At 38.5% G+C, this 25048-nt stretch overlaps 1 protein-coding gene across 7 annotated transcripts in view; it reads right to left on the bottom strand.

Annotated features, from left to right (window-relative positions):
* Positions 1-2480: 2480 nt before the first annotated feature.
* Positions 2481-25048, bottom strand: part of EPS8 (epidermal growth factor receptor pathway substrate 8) — a 119140-nt gene continuing 96572 nt past the window's right edge. For 5 of the 7 annotated variants that reach the window (XM_056482478.1, XM_056482476.1, XM_056482477.1 and 2 more), the window contains 8 exons: positions 24772-24955; positions 23025-23158; positions 19978-20089; positions 18958-19101; positions 11021-11255; positions 7391-7571; positions 6323-6452; positions 2481-3905 (listed from right to left, as the gene is read on the bottom strand). In XM_056482478.1, the coding sequence (XP_056338453.1) occupies positions 3792-3905; positions 6323-6452; positions 7391-7571; positions 11021-11255; positions 18958-19101; positions 19978-20089; positions 23025-23158; positions 24772-24955 (1234 nt within the window). In that variant the 3' untranslated portion in view covers positions 2481-3791. The remainder of the gene's footprint in view (positions 3906-6322; positions 6453-7390; positions 7572-11020; positions 11256-18957; positions 19102-19977; positions 20090-23024; positions 23159-24771; positions 24956-25048) is intronic. The other 2 variants (XM_056482481.1, XM_056482482.1) reach the window with 2 other exon arrangements.

The raw sequence follows: 25048 nt of genomic DNA, 5'->3' as shown, positions 1-25048 counted from the left end.
CATCACCTCACCATAAAGCTGTTCCAGAATCCTGTAACAGCAAAGGATTCTCTCACAACTTCTTCAGCTTCTAAATATGACTTGGAACAAGCTGATTTCATCCCAGAAGCCAAACCATCTCAGTTTAGAATATTCTCAGGAATTATGCATTCAGTCACTTTTTTTTTTTTTTTTTTAACTTCAGCTTGTTAGAAAACAAGGCAACTTAAAATATCAGTAACTGTATTTGGAATGAACAAATACTTCAGGAAAAGAGGAAATGGTCCCAACACTTGCTAAAAGAACATTTGTCTTTGCACCATGGCTGGAAATACAACAGAGTATGGTAATCTATAATGATAAAAAAAAAAGTTAAAGTCTTGCAAAGTGCTCTTCCATACTTTGGATTTTGTGGAACTCCTGTTCTAAGACTCACCTTTCTTGATGCACAGCACTGCTGGACAGGGATTGATGCTCCCCCACTTCATCTTCACTGCTTCCCCACGTGTGCTGCAGAGCAAACCAAACCCTGGCTGCTGGCAGCCCTTACAGGTCTGATCTTCTGGGCATTTTGAAAATCAGGACACCTACAAAGGACAGCTGAGGGACACTGGAATCATGAGACAAGGAGGTGAAAAAATCTTCAGCTCATTCACCTCGCTGGGGTGTCTGACACCAACCAAAATATATCTTAATTGATGCTCAAGAAAAAAGTCAGAGGTGCTTGTAATCATAGACTTTTTCAAAAGTTTACCCTGCAAATTTTAGTTAAATATTTAGCCTTAATGTTGATTTTATGCCCTTGGTCTCCATCACTAAGAGGACTTGGGCTTCTTTCACCTAATTACTTGCAAATAGATTCTACAAGCTGGAGAAAAACACCAGATATCAGAATACTGAAGGAAAAAGACAAGAATTGTCTATTTTATTCTCTCTTTCTCCTGGTGCTCTTATACTAGTAACCTTTCACCAGCAGAAAAATTAAAAGGAAGAACTTGTGGCAGGATCTCAGCTGTGGAAGAAAGGGAGAGAAATGAGAGTGAAAGCAGCAGCTTCTGCATGTTTCAAACTGCTCAGAGACACCAGACTCAACATAGTAGAAAACCTACAAAAGGATAATATTGGCCAGAATTTGGTGTTCCTATTTATAAATATATTTGTTTTATCAAAGGAAATACCCTGCTTGAACAGGGTATTCATGCTATAGCTTGCTTCTGTCCACGACCTGAAAACTCAAAATGCCTTCACTCCCACATTAAATTAAAATAAAAATTCTGTGGCTTACAGGTTTCCTAATTAGAAAGAATTTACACCTTACTATTTATTTACTATCATCTTACTATTATTCATGGATTCTTTTGTTTATTCCCTTAAATTATCAACATTCTGACATTACAAGAGATGTTCACAAACACTGAGAGCCCTGCACATTTCAGATTACCATTATCATTTTGGATATAATATCTCTACTCCTTCATAAACCATTCATTTCACACATCAGTCAAGAATATATACACTTATTCCCCAAACCCACTCAATACAAAAAACCAACTAATTTTTATACAATTCAATGCTTTGGAGCAATAAAAGTTTGTATAAAAATCTCACAGATCCCCGTTTGTCTGAGCAAAGCCCTGTTTAACATTTGAATTGCTAGATGGTGAGTAAACAGCTCCACCTATCACTACTGCCTAGAAATGCTCTTCCTGAATTAAATGGGAGGTTTCACAGTGCTGGGCTCTCCCCATGGTGTCCCAAGCAGCTGCTGAGTGAACACAGGTTGCTAAAACACCCTCCCTCCTCCCTTTGAAAAGGCAGATTCACAGCAGTAAAACAGTAAATTACCTCCTCTTATCAAAGGTCTAATAAGGAGCTGATTTTGGCATTTTAAAAACTGCTTTGTTCTTCCTTCTAAAATATTAGTATTGAAAAAATGAGCCTCAGTGTTCAAATTCTAGAGAAAATATTTTGAATTAAATGCTTCATTTTACTGCTGTTTTCATTAAAACCATGGAATATTTTACAGAAAACATTTTCTTTTCATCTGAGGAACCCCAAATGAGATCTCCTGATTTCTTACAACTGCCAACAAAAAGGAAATTCAAAAACTGCACAGCAGCATGAGGGTGAAGCTCCCTGCAGTGCTTTAAACCACCAAGGAAATTCCAGCAAACAGGGAAATATCTGTCTCAACACCATTGAGATCTCACAGAAATCATAGAAAGAAATCATAATCATAATGATAAGTTCAGCAAAGGTTAAAGGGCAAACACAACTCCAGGAGTACTTGGTTGTTAATTCATGAGTAGTTTAAAAACTGTGATTAAAAGGACACAAACCAACCAACCAAAGCCCAAGACAATCCTGCTTATCCCTTCAGGTAATGGGGTTTATCACCCATTTCTGAATAAGGCATAAATAATACATATTAAATGCAAAAAAATAGATGGACACACAACCAACCACACAGAAGTAGCATTTGCAAGGACATTTACAATAAATGGCACTAACACCTTTATTAAGATTTTAATTTTTCATTTGTGAAAAATGAATAGATTCTTTTTTTCCCTTGTATGCAGAGGAAAAGCAAACTAATGGCAAAAATCAAGGTTACTTTCTTTTTTCAATACTGTCTTTGTAGCCACAAAGATACAACAATTTAACAGACAAGAAATACTGTTTATTGCAGACTTTAAGCTGATTCATGTGATAAAGGCACTATGAAACTTAATCAAACTAGATGATTAAATTTATCTAAATTAAGTGATATTATATATTATATATAATACATATATTATATATAAAATCACATGACCATGTGAAACAGAACATTTTGTGACAAAAATCGTTGCATCTCCAAAAATAACATTTTTCTGGAAGGGATGTTTCTCTTTTCTGTTTTCCCCTGTTTTGCCTTCAGGAATCCACTTCTCCTAAAGATTACATTTATAAAGGAAATTACAAAGGCTTTTTGCATGAGGAAAAACTGATATCTGGGATCAACACACAGAGAAATCAAGGTTATACACTGTTCTTTTTGATGGGTTAAGTTACAGACAAAAAAATGCAATTATATTTTTAAAAAATGGACTGTGAGTTGTTGCATGGCTACAGCAGATCTCATCACCACTTTGAGCTGGGCTGTGTTACTATTTTCTAGTTACTCCTTCTTGTGCAATATTATAGTTCATCACAGGTGAAATATGGATAAAATCAATGTACAGAATATTATTTTGCTATAAACAGCATCATTAGTAATAAAACATCTCGGGGGTGATGCAGGAAAGATTCAGTCTGTGTTGAGCTGCTCTTCATCCCCTAAACATTTCCTCTACATTTGCTGGACAACTTAAGTAAACATCCTGCAGCCAAATGCCTGACAAGAAGGACTGAGCCAAAAAAGACATAACTGCACACTACAGCAGGAGATGGGATTCAGAATCTTATTTTTACTGAAGGGTTCAAGTGTTTTTTTTATTGCTGGCTCAGCTTCCCTCAGATGAATCCCCAACAAGGACGTGTCCAATTTATCCATCACGTTAATTCCATAAAGCCAAGACTCATCCCTGGGTGCAGATGAGTCATGTACCAATATTTTCACCTGCCAGCAATCTCCACTGCATTTCTCATCTGCTCATTTTTCATGGTGAGGAGCCAGCAGCTGGTACTTCTGTGGGTACTACAGTCAATTTTCTTTATATTGGCTAGTTAGGTTTACAATACAATAAGACATTCCCCCTCACTGCTTCCTAAAGCAAAGCTGGATGGTTTAATGCTATGGACAATGGAATTAAAGAAAAGAGAAAACACATTTAGTGGCTGCTTCCTTCATCAAAGGACTCCACACCTGAATCTGTGGCAGCTGCACTGATTTTTTCTTGCCGCCTTCTCATAATTTCTTGCAGTTCTGAACTACCACTGCTAGCCTAGAAAGAAAAGAGAAGAGTTTATTGTGGCTTTGACAGGTACTGAAATTCCTCTGCCAGCATTTTGTTAAGACAGTTGTTTGAACAAACTCACCTTGCAGCTCCAATAGGAAAGTATTTACACTATCCTTAAATATATCCCAGAAATAAATCTGCAGACTACTAAAAGCATAAGCTTGTCTTTCAGCACTGCTGAGCATCTTTAATTCCCACATTTAATTCCCCCTGGAAGTGCTGTATACTTAGGGGGTTGATAAAATATGGCTTGAGTAAAAGCAGAGTTACAGCTCAATGAGTTTGTTAGGATTCCACACTTAAAAGTCAGGGCAATAATATTTAGAAATTAAAAAGCTGAAAATAGATCCTTGATGGGTTTGGATTTATGTAAAAACAAAACTCACATATGCACATGGAGCTACATAGGCAAGACTTGAGTAAGGATTCAGCCTCAGGCTCTCTCACAATTCCCCAGGAGGCATTTGCAGCTCAGAAACAGATTTCAAATTTAGAGCAGAGCCATAGAAATTGGACCATATTGCAATGTTAGCAACAGTGAAGTATTGTGAGGACAAGGCTTTATTTCACCTTCTAGGAGTGAAAACCAGGTCTGCTGAACCAGCTGCAAACATTGCTTTTCCAACATTAATGAAATTATTAGCAAGGCCAGGACACCTGTTAACCAGAGCAGAACTTCCCCAAGTGTGCATGACTTTGAACAAAACCAGGGGATTATAAACTGTATCTGCTGCTGTATTATCTGGCCATGACAAGACCTTCAAAACTTCAAAATCAGCTTCCAAAATAGCCTCTGAATAAGGAAGCAGAAACTGCTTTTGACATTTATTAAAAAAATTCAGGACTGTTAAGGGGAAAATCCTCTGAAAATGCATCCTATTAATTTTATAACATTTAATATAGATTTGCCCTATTATATCCATTAAATGCAGAAATATAGAAAATGTTTAAATTAAATACAGTTAATTCTACTTAAAATACCATTGCTCTCCTCTCAGAGTGGAAGAGCAAAGCAGGGGGCCTAGAAGTGACTCTCTGAAAGTGAGAGAACAGTTTTACTTCTCTTAATTCATCTTGTCCTTGCCCTCTTGGTTTCAGATGCAGAACAAGTGCAGCACCCATTGCTGAATCATGCACAAAAAACCATCAGCAGATACCCAACAACATATTTTATCAGAGGTCACATACAAATATTTTTCTGAGAATAACTGAGCAGCCCAAGCTGAAAGAATTTGCCTCCCTGACAACATGACTGATGAGCTTGAAATGCTTTATATTATACTATTATAAGAGAGAAAGGATGATGAAACTTCCTTTGATGACATAATTCAGCAAACAACAGGCTAAAGCCACCAGGAATTGCATAAATTCTGAAATTCCATGTCAAAATTCCCTTGAAGAAGGGAATAAAGCAAATTTGACAGTGTCAGAAATTGATGCTCTCTGATCCACACTGATCATGTAAAGTGTAAAATATGCATCATCATAAGCCTGACTTTAAAAATATGCCTGGTAGTTAATGCTTAAAATCATTTAAGTGACACAGTCTCAGCTTAAGGAGAGGATAGAAAAGTATTTTAAACCTCTTCAAGATTTTCTTTAAATAGGATGTGGATAATATAACTTCTCAGTTGGGTTGATCTCACATCTAGATAATTTCTCCACTTGCCACAGCAAGTTGAAAAATAAATAAAAAAAAGTAGATGCATCTCCAATTTTACTGGTTTAAATTTGGCAAGAATTGTCCTTAGCACAGCTCTGGATATAAGCTTAAGGTGTTTAAGGGATAATACTTCTTTAATTAAAGCAAACTGCTGCAGAGCAATAAACACAGAGCCACAATATTTGATCCTTGGCTCTGAAACTCTGCTAGCACAGTGTCCAGTGTTTTCCCTTCAGTGCAGGGGCCCTGGTGCTGGACCTGAAAGGCCACCTGTGTGCTCATTCTATCCTATAAATCAATATATATGCCCTATAAATCAAATCTCCTCTATAAAGATAGAGCAAAACTCACTTATCACCACCAAAATTGTCATGAGTATGTATTTGTCCAAGCATTAGGCAAAGCAAAAAACAATAATAGGGACATTTTACTCTCCCATTGTTTTCCCCAAAGCTCTTTTTGGCTGATTTTATCCTCTTGCAGCCTGGTTACACCACAAAACATTTTAAACTTGACTGCTATTTCTAATGTTTTGGGCACCTTTAGAAGTGGGGAAGATTTCACCTGGTGTTTTGATGAATGCTGTTCCAATGAATTAATACAATAAATACAATAAATACAAATAATTAATAAAAAGAATGCTTATCAGTGTGATGAGCCCTGAGAAAAAACTCCTCCCAGGAGGAGTTATGTAATTGCACATGCTCAGAATGAGGTGAGTGAGAAGAGCTGTCCATACCTCCAAGGCAGATTTCTGTACCGTGATTTGGATGTAGACTCTTGAGCCTTCTGGGCAAACAGTCCTGAGCTCCTCTTTATTGAGGGAGAAAAGCTGAGCCCCTGTCAGCACACCGAGGCTGTTCACAGTCCTGGGGACACAGCAAGGGGACAGACAGGAAATGAGAAAAACCACTCTGCCCAGGGGAGCCACATGGGTTGTGTTCATCCCATTGTCTTCATCCCACCTTGCCTTGGGTAGAGCTGCTGAACTCACAACAAACTTTATGCAGCAGGACTACTAAAGTCAGTTGGGTATCTAAGTACATTTTTATGAAAGAAGGTAAAATATCTATGCACTGTATCTATATACTATATAATTTATATATTTATAAAATATAATATGTCTAGATTCTGTAGATCTATAACCACATTGACATATATTTTAATATATAAATACATAAATATAAGTATAGTATAAATATAAATATAAATATAAATATAAATATAAATATAAATATAAATATAAATATAAATATAAATATAAATATAAATATAAATATAAATATAAATATAAATATAAATAGATGTAGAAATATATAGATATAGATATAGATAGATAGATATAGATTAGATACAGATATAGATTAGATGTAGATATAGATATAGATATATAGATATAGATATATAGGTATAGGTATAGATATATAGGTATAGGTATAGATATAGATATAGATTAGATACAGATAGAGATGATATAGATATAGATGATATAGACATAGATATAGATATAGATATAGATAGATATAGATATAGACATAGATATAGATATAGACATAGATATAGATGATATAGATATAGATATAGATATAGATAGATATAGATATAGATATAGATATAGATATAGATATAGATATATATAAGTAAAGATATAAGTACAGATGTAAATATATTAATTTTTCTAAGAGTGCAGCTGACATATCTGGATTTTCAGGAGGCTGCCAGAATTAAAAAAGTGGTTGGATCACATCCTACTTCTCGGCAGGAAAACAATGTGAAGAAGTTTTGCTGCGTTTGCCCTGGGACTCACACAGGGTTGAATCCTTTGGACTGCAGCCAGGCTTTGACATCCTCAGGAGAGGAGTCGTAGGTGATGTTCACCACGGGGATGTTGGGCCGTGGCACGTGGAATTTCCTCTGGGCAGCGCTCCGGCCGATGGTGAGCCTGTGCACCAGCTCATCCTGCACCTCCTCCATCTGGGATTTCCTGCCTGGGGAGACATGGCACTGGAGTTATTCATCAAAGCCCTTCAATTCTTGGATATCACTTTAAATCATAAACTTTTTTGTTTCCCTTTAAAGATGAATTCATTCGATCTGATTGAATCATTACTCCCTTTTTTCCCTAGAGAACATTTCCATATTCCAAATCCTCTCTTTGCAAAACAAGCAAAAATAAACAAACAAAAACCCCCCAGACTTAGAATTCAACTAAGAAAAAGAAAGGACAGATGAGCTGGATGTCACAGAGAGACACAGAGCAGTGTGACAATGTAGAATAAAATGGGAATGGAGGGTTATTCAATTGTCACAGTCTCCCTTTTGTTCAAACAGAACTGAGGGCTTAAGAATTAAAACAAGAAAACAATGAGGAAGGTTGCAAGATTGCTCACAGTGGCAAGGTAGTACTTTCCACAAAGAGTTTTTAGTTGAAAGTTAAACTTTTTAGTGCAAATCAACATGGGCACAAAAATTTCACAGCTGCTGACACATATCAACTTCCATCTAATGAGCTATTGTAGCAATCACATTTTTGACAGGGCTTTGAGAAATCTGAATTCACTCCAAGGCTGGAGCGGCTGCTTAGCAGAATCATTGTCACACTTTGCATTAAAAAAAAAGAATTAAAAAAACTGGTAGCTGCTCTTACCAGAGGCTCAAAAATTGGGCAAGATTTGTTTATTTATTTATTCATTTTAAACAAAACTGTAAGAATGCATTATTCCCCAGAACCCATTTGCTTGAAACATTTAGTTCAGTTGCTGATCATTTGCAGGCAACAAACTGAAATGCTTTTCAGTCATTTCAACAAGATCAATTATAATGAGAGTGAGAACTGTTTAGAATTGCTATAAAAATTTATATGGATAACTTCACAAAAACAGGTAGAATTCAATAAGTTGTAAATAACCTTTTGGGCTCAGAGAAATACTGATTTTGCACAGTTACACTCTCTGTGCCACAACATTGGAACAACTATAAAAATCCTCTGACAAACAAATTATCTTAAAAATTCTCAGGATTTCCTTGCCAAGATATTTTTAGTGATCTTTATTCAACCTTCTCACTTTGATACACAAACAGTGACTACACCACCCTCTCAATGCACTCAGTATTCCTTTTCTCCCATTACACTGATAGGAACAGATGAAAACAACACAACTTCAATATGAAGAAAAACTGTGCAAGATAGAAACATTTTTGCTTTCTCTGCTTTCCTTTTATATTTTCTCAAAATCTCTCCAGGGATCAGGATCTCTAGCCAGTTAAAATAATAAAAACAAGCTTTCTATAGGCCTCTAGGATGATTTCTTTAATCACCACAGCAAAGAGAATAAAACTGTTGGTTTAACCATTTCCTTTTTTCTTTTCCAAAACAGCCTCAGGTTGAAAGTGGGAAGAGTATCTCCTATAATATTTGAGGCATTCAGGCCCTGCTGTGCAGGGTTTTCTCCTCTCCCCCACCCTGGGGGTGAATCAGGAGCCCAGTGACACGAGCTCAGTGATTTGTGCAGATCTGGCAGGGGTTATATGAGGAAAACCTGCAGGCAGTGTTATCAAAGCTTGCACCAGCTATTTTCCCAGGCAGGAAGGGACACAGAACATTGCTATCTTCCTTCTATTTACACAGATTTTCAAAGACTTATGCTTAATCTAGACCAAGACTGTACCAAGAGACAAATATTTAGCTGTTAGATAAGAGATTCTTGGCTGTGAGATGGGTTATCAGAAATAAGCAGGGTGCCCTGGGCGTGGGGCAGGTTCTGAGTGCTCTCTGCAGGCTCAGGTGGGTGCTTGGCCAGCAGCTTTCCCATCACCTTTGCAGAGACACCCATTCTGTGAGGGTTTTGTGGTGCCTGGAATCAGTGAGTGAGATCTCCTGTGTGTGACCACAGCCTCTGCAGCAGCTCTCCACATCTCACACACACCCTGTGCCTGAAGCCAGGATGGATCTCTCATTTTCCATCTACAGAAGGTCATCATGGATTCTGGGACACAGCCATAGCAAAGTCCTCCCACAGAAATAAAATTATCATTTTTGTGCACGTGTGTGTGGGAAATTCACCCTCACTTTCCACACCTTTTGTAACTGTTTATTTGTCTGCTTCTATATTCTATTTAATTTCCAGCCAGACAGTCCATTAGGTGAAAAGCTCCCAGAGCCTTCCTGAGTTCAGAGCTTAGGCAGGAGCTTGTTCTCCATCAGAGACTCCACCAACAGGGTTATCCACACAGGCACACTTCCCATCCACTGGGGACAGGGACCAAATCCTTCCCCAGCAAGGATTATGCTCAGTGCCATTTTCTGACCTGAGGTGGAAGCAGGATTTGCTGGTAAGGCAGTGAGGCAGAGGATACAAAACGCTGTCAGCTCTTGAACTACAAAAAGCTCATTATTTTCACAGCTATTACTTTAAAAGCTGCAGCAAATTCTTGCCTGCATGTTTCAGTTATTTCTAAGCCCAGCAATCACATTGCCTAAAGTGCATTTAGGACAGAAATTACTGACTACAAACAAGCTTTTCCAACCCTTTCTGCTTTTCAGCCAATACAGAGCAGCAGCCTCAGCATGCCTCAATTGGCATATTAACAAAGTGGTCTTAATCAGAACTTTTTGACACCCTCACACTGTTGGATGCACATTACCAAGTTTTTCCAGCTACAGAGGTATGGAATAAGTTCCTGTGTCCTCCTGGGACAAGGACACCAAATCTGCTCCTTGGCCTGGCAGCTGCTGCTGCTTTCACCAAGCCAGGGAGCTCTGAGTAAAGTAACTCTACAAAACTATCACAACAGGGTTCCTGTGCACCAGCCAGACCTGCATGTGCTCTTGGAGATGTGTTTCAGAATGCTGCAGGTGACCTAGAAACATGGATGATCATAAACTGAAGTGTGAATACAACACAACTGATCTTAAAAGCAATTTATGTTGTAATGGGGCAGTTTCAGGTGGAAAATGTGTACTAGCATATCAGCACAGGCATTTCCAGTGTTAAAAAACACTGACTAGAGATCCCAGACATGGGAAATTTAGGCTAGATGTTAGAAAAGAGTTTTTTACAGGAAGAGTGACAAAGTGCTGCCTGGGGAGGGGTGGAGTCACCGTCCCTGGATGTGTTTATAAAAAGACTGGATGTGGCACTCAGTGCCATGGTTTAGTTGAGGTGTTGGGGAATGGGCTGGACACAATCTTAAAGGTCTCTTCCAGCCCAGTGATTCTGGACGAGTGGCCTCTTCCAAAACTGTGATTTAAGATGGGACGAGTGCGAAGTGTTTTACGTTAATTATACCGAGGGTCAGAACGCACACCCACAGCAAACGGATGTAGAACCAAACCTTTCCCACCAGAAACACAACTGCAAGGAACCTGAGGATCACACCAAACACACAGCAACGTGTGGTTTTTTTTTTTTTGCCTCGAGTCTCAGGGCACACTTACGATCCACGGGGAGCTGCTTGTGCCGCTGGGAGTCGCGGGCGGTGCCGCCGCTGTCGCTGGAGGAGCTGCTCTGGCGGCTGACGGCGGCCGGCGCCTTGGGCACGGGCACAGGGATGGGGGCAGGGGCACAGGGGGGCAGGGGCACGGCCACGGGCACGGCCACGGGCACGGGGGGCGGCGAGGGCGTGCCGGGAACGGGCTCCGGCGGCTTCGGCGCGTGTTCCGTCCGCTGCTTCTGGAACGGCACAGAGAGTCGGTCAGGCAACAAAACCTGGGCAACACACCAGACAAACCCCAAACGGTGTCATTTCTTCCACAAAGACCCAGGCTTTGCACTCAGACAGTGTCATTTCTTCCACAAAGGCATCTCACTGGCCAGACGTAGCTCCAAAATTTGCCAAAAGTTGAACCGGCGTCAACGTTCGGCATTAATTTCCAACCCAGTGAAATCATCTGAAACCCATTTATTTTTGTCAAGAAGGTGAATTCTATAAGTGAGATTGTTTTTAAATTCTTAACTTCCGTTACCTTACACTTTTCAGCAGCTTTCAAAATTTTTGGCTTGTTGAACTTTATCACCGTAAAAAATTGTATTTTGGAGATATTATTAAAAAAAAACCTTCTTTCAAGAAGGTGAATTCTATAAGTGAGATTGTTTTTAAATTCTTAACTTCCATTACCTTACACTTTTCAGCAGCTTTCAAAATTTTTGGTTTGTTGAACTTTATCACCGTAAAAAACTGTATTTTGGAGATATTATTTAAAAAATCTTCTTTCAAGAAGGTGAATTCTATAAGTGAAATTGTTTTTAAATTCTTAACTTCCATTACCTTACACTTTTCAGCAGCTTTCAAAATTTTTGGCTTGTTGAACTTTATCACTGTAAAAAACTGTATTTTGGAGATATTATTAAAAAAAAACCTTCTTTCAAGAAGGTGAATTCTATAAGTGAGATTGTTTTAAAATCCTTAACTTCCATTACCTTACACTTTTTGGCATCTTTCAAAATTTTTGGTTTGTTGAATTTTATCACGGTAAAAAATTGTATTTTGGAGATATTATTAAAAAAAAACCTTCTTTCAAGAAGGTGAATTCTATAAGTGAGATTGTTTTTAAATTCTTAACTTCCATTACCTTACACTTTTCAGCAGCTTTCAAAATTTTTGGCTTGTTGAACTTTATCACCGTAAAAAACTGTATTTTGGAGATATTATTTAAAAAAACCTTCTTTCAAGAAGGTGAATTCTATAAGTGAAATTGTTTTTAAATCCTTAACTTCCATTATCTCATACTTTTTGGCAGCTTTCAAAACGTTTGTTTGTGAAAAATTGTATTTTTGAGATGTTATTTAAAAAAAGACCTGGAAAATGTACACGTCCAGCCAGGCCTAAACTCAACTAGTGTTTTAACTTATAAATGCCACTGAGGACAGGATAATACATTGGTTCTTGAACTGCAGGCAGCATTTAAGAGGTTGCTGTTCCTCAAATCCATTCACTTGTGCCTTTTCAGCTATTGACTGGTGCAAACCATTTTAAGGCAATCATCTGATTAAAAAACAAGCCCCAGATTTTACAATTCTTGGAATAGGGTTGTTATTTCTTTCTCCCCCACTTCATGCAATGTTTCAACAACATGTAAGTTATCTTGCTGCTAATAACTAACTAGCAGGTGTCTCAAGAATAATTTTGGGAAGCAGTTTCTTCTTTGTCTTTAAGAATGGCCCCAGTTACAGAAGAACACCTGTGTTTTCCCAGAGCAATCACAAAGACAGACAAATCCATCAGCCACCTGTGCTACCCCTTTCTTTCAAGCAGTTCAGACTCCATGTCTCTCTGTTTAACAGTGTTCCCTCTCCACAATTTTGGTCCAACACAGCTTGAAGGTTCAATATTAAAGTTTGTTTGCTCAATAGGGATGCCTCATCTCACAGTTATGAGAAGTCTGCTTACTCTGGTATGAAGAGAGATGAATGCATTCCCTAAATTCATTGCTCCTTCCTGAAATACCTGTCCCTATTTCCTTGGAGGCAGAGGGTTTTATAGAGGATCAAGTAGGGAAATATTTGTAGGAGTCATATGTTAGAATTGGAGCAGCAGATCACTGCCCTGACAACAATCACACTTCCCTTAAATGTCAGCAGCTCCCTCTGTACAGGAATCCCCAGCTCAGTCAGCTCCAGCTGATGGACAAGGCACTTAGCAGGGAGTGTAAACCATTACAGCAACACTGATTTAAACCAGCCAAAAATGTATCCCCTTGGCTTCTCTGGGCAATCAACCAAGCCTGAGAAATGACTCTTCCCTTGGATGATTTTTCACATAAACTATAATATTCACTTATTAAATCAAACATATATCCCTGCAAAATATTTCCCATTAAACTTTTTTGCTTGTTTGTTTTTATCTCAACATCTTGTTGTCCAAAGGCATCTTAATGGCTTTGTGCAATGTGGGGAGATTAAAAAAAACAATTATGATTGACTTTTCTGTATTGTACTGCTGCAATGTTAAGAAAATAAATGCTTTTCTAATTGTCAAATGACAAGAAAAGTGAAATGCATAATATAAAAGTGGAAAAGCAGAATAAATATATTTATGAAACCTGCTCTTTGGTGGACAGAGAGTGCCCCCACTAGGTGTATAGCAAATATACCATAATTTCTTATATATAGATGTCCTGTGATAGACTCAAAATCTTGTCAAAGAGTTTTAAAATTTCACAGCTACTAAAAGGTTCCAGTGATATTCACACCCTTTTATCTTGTTCACAGATTCCAATTACTAGACTGTTCTCCCCACAATGTACCTCCTTCAAAAAAAAAAAAAAAAAAAAAAGTAGAACTTGTTTATGATAGAGAGAATTTGTTACAAACCAAGGCATCCACTGCACACTGCCACAATCATAATCCAGGAGAAGAGAAAGTTAAAGCTACATGCAACTTTGAATGGATGTTACTGGAGGAGCTGCAAAAACATGTTGTACTGCAATCATAAGCCTCATAAAAACAACTTGCTGCAGTGAAAACAAAATTAATCTGGAAGCATCACTCACACTCTAAATTTACAAAAGCAACCACATTAAAATACACTTTGCATTTTGCTGAACAGTGCCCAAAAAACAATTATATATTTGAATCCCATTTAACATTTCTTTTTTTTAATGCTTCTTTTTTTTTAAACTCCAGATCTTTTGAGGACATCCACACAATCATCCCATCACTTCTATTCATTGCTATAAAAAGAACCAAGCATGCACTATGGAATTTGGTGACTACATAGTCCAAAAGAGGAATTTTTGAGATTCAATATCAGAAGAGTAATTCAGTTACCTCTGAAAGCTCTCCCAGTAATTGCTGTGAGGAAAATGGAGCAAATCACATCAAATAGTATTGTTAGAAAGGTAAAAAGTAACTGTCTCAACATCACTCCTGAAATTTCATACACATTTAAACTAAAGGAATATCAGTCTTAGTAATTACCTCTTCTTACTGAGAGACTAAGAGTGATTTATTCTAATATTCTTATTTTGAATAGGGAACAGAACAACCTGCTGACCAGCTACTCAATGATTTCCTCACATGAACAGTTCTGGGGTTTATTTTTCCTTCTTCCTCACTTTTTTATTTCTTTTAAGAATCAACTTGAACTCCTCATTTTGCATAAATTGGAACAAATGCTTTAAATTGTTTGGAATGGTGATGATGCACACACACTCATTAAAAATCTGGATATATCATAAAAGCTTACTGGGACTAAATTTTGTTTTCTTATTTCTTGCCAGAAAAATCACTGTTTTTACAGTAAAAAAAAATGAGTTCCAAAGCTGTTTTCAACACACTACAGGCTGCATCTGGTGAAAAAACAAGATTCAGTATGATTCAACCTATTTTTAATGGAAGCAAAATAATGAGTTTGAGCAAAAATCCTGATGGTCCCAACCCTAATTCTTGATCAGTGTAAAAGACTGGGAACAATATATTTTCAAATATATTTTGGCATTAAAAAAAGGGAATATAGAAATTCAAACTATGGGAAAAATAGATGAAGAGGCATTGGATAGAACCAAAACCAGTGTTAGTGCTGGGAAATGTTCTCATTAAGTTAACACAGACACAGAGCTTTCAGTTTAGTCTCTTTCTGAATGTTTCAGTGCCACATTCCTGTTTGCACAGAGTCCACCAGGAGGGCACCAGAGCATTCAGCCTCAGTTTTGTCAATGGCTCTGTGATTTGGAACTTTTCCTGGGACTCCATTGAAGGGACAAGAGAGAACCAACCACTCATCCTCAGCCAAAAGGGCCAAGGAGGAACCCCAGGCTGGGAGAGAAAATTTCAAACAGGGTCTTTTGCCAGAGTTTACTTTGGTGGGTTCAGCTATTAGACAAACAGCTGCCTACTAAAATCCCATTAAAAACCACCCAAGCAGCTCTTTGTGGTTTTACTGAATTTACAGGAAATTTAGGCAGAATTTACTTATTCACATTGCTATTAGCTAGGATTAGTCCCCATTTCTATAAAAAAACAAAACCAAAAACCAAAATAAACAAAAATCAAAAAGAAAGAAAATAGGGACAAACTGCGTTTATTAAACATTTACTCTCTGCCTAGGGGTTTTGTTCACATCACTGATAATATAACTGTCTCACCTCAAAAAGGGTGTCAGGAGATTAATTAACATGCCCACCAAGATACACAGGTCTATCCTAATTAAGTTTTTCAAATTTCATTCTCAAGAGCATTAAAACAAAGATAATAAAAGACACAGAAAATAGGAAATGCTATGATGAATTATTTCACTGGTTCACCAGCAATATTTTTACTAATTAAGAAATCAGAGTTCTTGGGAAGCTTTATGTTCATATATAATTGGATGGTGAAATACCAGTACTGGATCACAATAAAAAAAAAAAAAAATTAAATGATCAGAAAACTTTGATAAACAATAGAAGAATTCAGCAAAATGCTTTCCTTAAAGCACAAGAGAACCAAACAAGCAAAAATACTCTTTCCTGGAACTAATTCAACTGACCAGAAGACAAACAAGGTTACAGCCTTACTCACAAAGATAATTAAATGACTGGGCTGCTGCAATGTCCTGCAAGTATCACCTCAGTGCTTTCAAGTGACTGGTTGGGACCTGGATCCTGAAAACAACTGAGTGAAAAAAATCAGGATTGAAAGTAATGCGTGGCCTTAGAGGCCAATAGGCAGAGTAAGAGCAACATAAACTTTGCAGCTCTGAGAATAATTGTGCTAGTGAGGTATCCATCTCTCAGAAAAGGGGTTTCTGCAGCATAATAAGGTGAAAAAAAATTCTCTTTTTCAATGGAAACCTTATTTTTTCTTAAGAATCTAAAAACACCCTTTGGTGAGCAGAGCACTGAAAGTTATTATTCTGTCAAGGAAGACACTGCCCTTGCATGTAACACTTATCTGCAGGTGGCCACAGCAGCCAGGCCACTTGGAAGCAGATTTTTAGAAAGCTGAAGGTGACTTGGGAGAGCAGCAAAAGCTGCTCAGCACCAGGCACTGCCCCTGTGCAGTCTGGCAAAGGATCTGATAGGAACCACTTGGACTTGCTGCTCTGTCAAGTGGTGTGGTCACCACTTAATTAGTGTCAGGTCTGAAGTTTCCTCTGTCTTCACTCAGAGCCAGGATGGAAAAACAAGAAGGAAACGAATTTTCTCATGTTTGGGCTTGGTAGTTTATTAAATCTTATCTAAAGTACAGAGAGTTCTGCAACACTTCCAGCTAAAAGTGAGGAAAATGGAGCTGGATTTAGCTACTTACAAGGTCTTTTAAAGCTAAACAGTCCAATAGAGAATGAACACCTACATTATTTATCCTTTTAACCCAATAACCAAACTCCTGTGACTCCTGGTGCAGCACTAACCATCCTGAAAATCACTACCTGAATATGAAGAAGGAAGAAGAGCACTGAAAGAGACACCACCCAAAATCCTCCATCTTGTTCCAAACCTATTACTATATTCTAAAATCCTTAAATTTAAAGCTCTTCACTATGTGAAATCACACACTTCTATTTAATTACACACCCATGATTTTAACTCCATCACTCAAATTTGGAAGCCTTGTTCTCCAGGGGGTCAGTGCCAGAAAGGACACAAAGTTAAAAAAAAACAGATTTCTGGGATCCAGCACTGCTCTACCCACAAGTTCTCCTGTCTGATTTTGGGCAAGACATTCCTCCCTTCAAGCCCCAGTTCTCTCTGAAATAACAGCAATGTCTCAGTGCTGTTGTGAAAATAAATGGAGTTATGCAAACACTTCCCAAATGAAGTCCATCACAGGGAAACAGACAAATAAAAATGCTCAGGAGTACTAAAATTACAATAATCACCCCAAAGTTAAAACACTCTTACTGACATGTCTTGGTGAAAACTTCATTTATCCTGTGCAATTCATTATATTCATAAATAATTTCAGAGTGTTTCAAGCTCACATTTGAATATGATCAAGCTGTAGAATAACCTGCCAGAGGGCAAAGTAACAAACTTATCTTAAGTGGTGTCCCCTGACCCTAATTCTCATAGGTCCATAGAGAATGTTTTTATTTTAAACAGAAAACTTCAAAGCCTGCAGTGCATTACAGAAGGATGGGGTGAGAACCTCGACTGAAACTGTGCTCAGCCTGCTCAGGACACATGGCAAATTTCAAACACACAAAATAACATGCACAGGAAGGAAAAGCCAAGCCAGATCTTTAAATCAGGAATTGAAAAGCACTCTAGATGCATGCTGCACTTCACAGACAGGAAAATCCACAACAATGCAGAATGAGCCAAGATTTTACAGGCAAACAATTTGGGACAAGAAAACCCAGAAATGGTCTGACTGAAGCCCACCAAGATCAAGGCAGTTCTACTACATTATTTTGCAAAACATTGTGCATTTCTTGGTTTTGTAGTCATCAGCTAGAAGGTGCAGACACAACAAATGAATATTAGATTAGATTCAATTATTAAACTTCAAGCTTCAACAGAAGTTTGGTTTAAAAGTCTGAATTAGAGGCAGACCTGGAATTTCTGCTTAATCCAAACTTGTTTGCCCAAACTTTCAAGATGATTAGGGAAAAATAAAAAAAGAAAGAAAGAGGTCTTAGAAAATATAACCTCTTCTTTTAGCAGCCTCTAACCCAATATATTTTGTCTAAGAATACATATTACAACCTTATTTTGTATATCCTTACTTGGAGATATATATATTATATGAACTGTATATACTATAATTGTGCTGATGCAAGAAATTTTTTTAAGTAATTTACCCTGTAATTCTGTTCAACATATAAAAGAAGCAACAACAACAAAAATATTAGTTCCACACCACTACATGAAAGAAAGAAAATTAAAAGTAGGTCAGGATAATAGAGTGCTATTGATGCACAGACATAGTAATTGAAAAATACCTGCTTTGTGAATTCAAAAGCAAATATACCTCCTTTTCATGACTCCAAAATTACAATAATTAAATAAATTTGAGGCTGGAATAGAGACACACAAAGACAGAAAATAAAAGGAAAAGCTAGAGTTCACACTTCTAGGAAAACCAAAGATGACCCTACCTTAAATAATTCAAACTCCTTCTTTGGCATCAACAGCTATCAATTCACAAAGGATTTTTGCAATTAAAATAAATGCATACACATCCATTAGGAGACTGAAGTTACCACCTCTAAGCAAATAAGCAGGTAAAAAAAAAAAACTGAGGTGAAACATTTTTCTGTGTCTCTATTAACTGTATCCTCTGTGAAATACAGAAAATGTAAATACAGGAAATGTAAATACAGGAAATGTAACTGATTTGTGACATGCCAGTGGAACACAGGGTTATTCCAGCCCTGCTGTGGCTCTCTCCCAGCTCCACATGCACACACTGACCCTCCCCCAGGAGGTTTTTGCCCCAGGATGGGCAGTACCTGGATGGTGCGGGTGTAGGCAGGCTCTGGCCATCCCTGGCTGCCTTCTGTGCTCCTCACAGGGTCCAAAATGTTGTTTGGCACAAAGCCTGTGCTGCCACTTTTGTTCTGAACTTTCCACCACTGCTTTCTGTCATCCAGAATCTGAAATAATTTGGTGAATTAATTACATGTCTTTGCTGACTTTCCCCCTGCCAGTACTTAGGCTGTGAATCATTTCAAAACAAAACCACGACTTTGCCAGGTTCTGTGTCTGCCAGCAGCTCTTGCACAGATGTGTCCCTGAGAAACCCCTGCATCTTCCCTGATTCTCACCATCATCAATTCCATGTGGTTCTACTGCACTTTTCAAAATGGGTGTCTCAAGAAAGAATACATAAGTGTGTAATGAAGTTCTGTAAAACCCAGGGATGTGCTGGATCAGCCAGTGGAACAAAAATCAAATACTTGCACAGAGATGCATGCTGCCATCTCTACAACCCACATGCTGTTGACAAAAGGAGTAAATAATTATTAATAAACCAAGTAAAGGCAGCTCTGGGGGAGCACAGATTTGGAGACACAACACTTCTTAGTAAACAGGGAATGGGAGCAGGATGGCCAGGAGCAGTCAGAAGCCAGACTGCCTGCCCCACACTCTCAGACTCAGCATTTTCTCATTTGGCTTCCTCCCTTCCAAATGTATCTCACTTTTATGGTGCCACATCCCCTTGGAAAGAACAGTCCTTCACTATACCCTGTGTGTACACAGGTAGTTATTTAAACACTACTTAATATTTAAAAGCAACACTAGAGAAGGTGGCAGGAGCACACAAATGTATTTTGAGCACAGATCTCTACAGCACCCTTCCTAAGTCAGCAAAACTGATGCAAAACAAATTAAGTGAACTTTCCATACCAAGGCAGACAAGTCAAACACATGGAAGCAAACATTAAGGAAAGCCACATTTCCACAGGAAAGGTACCCTCAGCTTTGAGTAGCACCAGCAATTTGTATGTTGTCTTTGCAAACAAAATTACCTCCACAATCTCTTCTTTCATGACAGAAAGCTCACTGTTGTTCCTTGCCACGAATTCATACTTGCATTTGGCATATTTCTTGCCCTGTGTTTTATTGTGTGCTTCATAGTTTCTGCAAAGCAAAGACCAGACTATTGTTCAGTGGGACAGTCAAGCAACTAAAACCACAAAGTGTCCTCTTTGAATATTTTTGAACATTTTTTAAAGCAAAAATCTCTCAACCATAATATGATGCTGCTGTAGAACTACCTATTCAAAATACACTGATTTAAGTGCCAAAAAAGTACAAACAAAATAAAGAGGTGGCTGAAATACACAACCTCAAGAACTGCTATTCCTTATCAGCTTGCTGCTTGCAAGATGTATGATGATAACCTAGATTAGCAGGTGCTATTGTTTCAAAATAAACATGTACTTTATATTTAGTTAGTTTTCCTACAGAAAGTTAAACAGTCATTTGCCATATAAACAAAGGACTATACTTAGGATATAACTGATACCTTGGGCTTTGTATGAAATTGTTTCAAATACATAATAGATGAATAAATTTTTGCCATCAATACTAATGGAGTTAAACTCTAAACAATTTTCAATTATTGTAGATCAGTTTTCTTAATTGACCATAAAATGCCATCAACTTTAACAACTTCAAATTACTTTATCAATTCAGAATGAGAAATAGCTTCTTGCCAGTTACACACAGGATTCATTGTAGAACAAGGCATGTCACAGTAAGCTCTGAATCTTTCTGATTCAATGAGGAAAGAGCTATCCAGAATGCCTTTGATTAAAGAGCTGCTACTTTCTTTGACATAACACTTTTTCAATTGAGAAGTGCCTCCTCTCCTCTAAAAGTAAATAATTGCTGCAAATTATACCCAACAACATAAACCCATAATGGACAGTAAAGAAAGCAAACAAGCAAAAAAACCCTGCATGAACAAATAAATAAATGAACATAAATAAATATGAAACATGAAAATAAATAAATAAATAAATAAACAAATAAATAAATCCAACCAGCTAATTAAAACATGAAGCAATCCATGGCTTGAAATGCAGAGTACAAGGTCACAGCCCTGGGATGTGAACACTGCTGCTGCTGCTGTGTAACACTCCAGGTGTGCCTGAGCAATCCAGCAGCTCCCTGGCTATTGCATGGCTGTGGAGAACTGTCTCACTTGACTTGGAGAGCAGAACCAAGGAAAATCATATTTAGATTGGGAGATTATTTTGAAAGAAAGACAAAGCACTAACAGTATTCAAGGAGAGAGTGAAAAGCAGGGGATGACCCCCAGCCTGCAGAATAGCTGTTACAAGGCTGAACAATGTGTAATAACTATTTCCTGCTACCCCCTTAAAATTCATATAATTTTGATTTTTTCTTACTATCTCAGCGATATCACTAATGTAGCTCTGACAGTACTTTTACTTTTAAGCAGCCTTTCCAAAATAATCTCAGTAACTGTGTGTTCTTATTTTGTCCACACCTAACTATCCTGCTTCCTTCAAAAAATATAACTCAGGAAGAATTTTTTTAAATGTCTACATTTTAGTTTTACTTAACTCAGCCCAGACCATGGGCCAAGACAGTGGATGCATGCTTCTGAAGAGACCCTATTCTTCAAGCCCAGCCTAATGAGCCAGTTTACTCTGGGCACAAATATTCTGATAATTTCCCTCCATCCATCCTCCACTGTGTTCCTTACTGCCTATATCAGATATTCCATAATTTCAGGCCTCTGCTCTTCACTGTACACTGCTTGAGAGCCTAGAGGGCTGCACAGACTTTCAGAGAGATTTTCTTCCAATGACAGTGAAAGCCAAACTGCACAGCACAAACCAGCCACTGTGAAACAGCACAAAACTTGCTGAAAATTATTCAGTGCTCTTGTGGCATCAGAGTTCCTGAAATACCTCATGTCTAAGATTCTTTATTTGCATCACCCAAGGGAAGCATGTCTTAGATCAGTAGTGAGAAACAGGCACCACTACAGCAGGTCTCATTCCACAGCTTTCCAAAGACTCATTTCACCTTTCATGAACTGCTTTCTAGAAACAATTAAGAGATGACCTCTCTGCTGCTGTTGCTATGAAGAATAAATCCAAAGTTCAGGAAAATAATTGTGTCTTCAGCCTGCACACCACATGGGAATTGGCCTGCATGCAGATCAACAACAGGATCTTTTAGCACATGGCTCAAAATTAGGGATTCTGAAAGGGTTTTCATCAAAAGAGTTATATGGAAGTTGCTTTAATCAGCAGGCTGATCCCCAAAACTTAGCTTAAACATCTTCCATGGCTCATAAGAAAGAATACTTTTCATATAGTCTATATGGAATATTGTTAGGTACAGGAGAGCAATTCCAGTGCTCCTTTACTGATCTGCTTCCACAGTCTGTGCTGGTATAAATTCTCCCCAGAGACAAGGCCAAGGATCACTGCATATCATCTTGTCAAGTTATTCAGTTTTAGGATAAAATGAAGGGGGTGAAAGAGGATGTGCAAAAAGACACTGTTTGCTATGCAAACATTTCAGGGCATTTTCTCTAACACTGGAAAGAGGATGGAAGAGACATGGTGGCACTGTTCTGGGTATTTATACACCAGGCCAGAAAACAAAAAGCAGATGACAGAGCACTAAGTGAGCAGCTAAGGAAATCAAACAATCAATCAAAAGGAGGACAGGTGAATCTCAGAGCAGACTTGTCATTCTTTGTAATTCTGAAAAGAGCAACATGAAACAAATCAGAACTAAAATTTGAACCGAAGTGGGTGGATCCTGTGCTTGCAATTGGACTGGAACACCACCGTACCATTTCTGACAAAAGCAGCAATTTAACATCATAGATAAACAGGATATCTCACAGAAATCACACAAAAAGAGTCTTAATGGTACACCTGAGATAAGAAAAGCAGAATAAACAGAACCCCTTCCCCAGCAGAGACAGCGACACAACCAGAGGCAGTCTCAGACCCACCACCCCAGGAGCAAGAAGTGGGGACAGTTTTCCACAGCCCCAGGGCTGCTGGCAGGGCAGGGTTACCTATCTACATGTCGGCTAACAGTTTGCTTAAAGGCAGCCACAGCTGCCCCCTGGTCCAGCAGAGGCCCTCTCTTGTACACCGTGTTACTGAATGCATACCCATCCGCCGGGGGGTAGTCGGGAACGCCGGGAGGCTGCAAGACAAAACGGGAACAGAGGCACCAGTGCATCAGTGTCATCCCCCTGCTCTTCATCCAGCCCCCCAGGGGTCCTGCCAGCATCCCCCCATCCTCAGGTGCCCAGGGTTTCTGCCATGAAAAGTTAATGACTTCTGCGATTCAAGCGCGTAAACGCGGAGATCAAAGGGGTGAGAATAAAGGAGTTCCCATCCCAGTCATCCTGCTGCATTAATATTGCAGAGGATGCTCTTGAGAAAAACAGTTCTCTGGGGCAAGGGCTGTGTCATCCTGAGATATCACTGCAGCAACACAGCTTATAAACAATGGCTGAACTGCTTAAAATAAACTGAATGGTAATACTGCTCTGAGCTTCTGTTCTAGACACAAACTGCACAGTAAAACTGCTCTGAGCTTCTGCTCTGGACACAAACTGCACAATAAAACTGCTCTGAGCTTCTGTTCTAGACACAAACTGCACAGTGAAACTGCTCTGAGCTTCTGTTCTGGATTTAAACAGCACAATCAAACTGCTCTGAGCTTCTGTTCTGGGCACACACTTCAAGCCACAAACCTCTAGCCCAACCAACACTAAACCTGTGTAAGAAATGAATTAAAATTATCACTCTGTTGCAAAATCACGATATGAAAAAGCTCATTCGTGTCACACCCTCACTGAATATGGCTACAGCCCATGAAGAAATGCAAAAAGGAGTGTGGTAGTTGGTATAATTATGGATTTTAATTAGGGAAAATAATCATACTTTATCACAAGCACATATATAAGAACATTCAAGATTTTCCAATTTTTTTTCAATTTTTTTTTTTTAACCAAAAAACCAATCTTAAATTCAGCATGGACACTCTCCTTCTAGGCAAGAATAATCTTAATCACCATTTCCAAAAACAAGACCAAGCTTAACACTTAATTTGTGGGTATTATGGTATTGAAATAGCTCATTTTATATCCTTTTCTTATACCATCCAGCTGCACAAATTGAACTGGCTGAGATTCACCAGAATTTGCCAAATCTTTAAGCCTGGGTTATTGTGTTTTTTTTAGTTATCTCCTGCTTTTTTTTGTTTGTTTTTTGTTTTGTTTTTGTAGGTTTTTGTTGTTGTTGGTTTTGGCTTAGTTTTTTTTTTAATCTCTGTTGATGTGGCCACAGAAAAGTTTCTCACCTAATCTCAGTCTGATGTGGCACCCAGAGACACTCACTTAGGGGACTGAGGGTTTGTGAAAAGCAATTAAACCCCACAGAACTCCTCATACAAACAGACAGCACTTTGGTTTGACAATTGCCCAAAGTATTTATTCTGAAAATCGATGGGATCTGATAGCAGAGCTCAATCAAACTGAACCTTAGGGGCTTGGACTGTCCTCCCAGCTGAGGCAGGGAAATGCACAAGTTCAAGGACAGCAGGAGGAAAAAAAACCCATATTTTCCAAATTGCATTTTTGGTGGCTGAGCAGGTATTTGGTTTCCTGTAACTCACACTGAAGTGTGAAGAACTTCCACTGACAGAAGAGGTGCCAGGGCATGGTTACTCCAGGAATGCCCCAGAATATTGTCCCCAGGAAGGAAGGGGTTGGCATTAATTAGCTAATCAGCACTTTTGCAGTAGCTTACCTCACTTGACAGTCTCTTCATCTCCTGCTTCCTCTGCTGCTCTGCCACGTTGGCCACAGACTCAGCCAAATGGTTGAGCTCCTGCTCCTTGGGAGCTCCCATGAAATTCAGCAGGGGGGGCTCCCAGCCGTTCCGGAATCGGGGCACGTAGGGGGGGATGAAATGGTCTTTTGGCCACTCAGCTCTGAGTCAAAAGCAAATCAGAGATCTGTGTCAAAGGTACAGGAATGCTGGTTCAATAGGGTTCCTATAAACTGGAATGCTTTAGTGTTTTTAT

The sequence above is a fragment of the Oenanthe melanoleuca genome, chromosome 1A (genome assembly GCF_029582105.1).
Source record: "Oenanthe melanoleuca isolate GR-GAL-2019-014 chromosome 1A, OMel1.0, whole genome shotgun sequence".
Classification (NCBI taxonomy): Eukaryota; Metazoa; Chordata; class Aves; order Passeriformes; family Muscicapidae; genus Oenanthe; species Oenanthe melanoleuca.
This window is presented reverse-complemented; position numbering and strand designations above follow the sequence as displayed.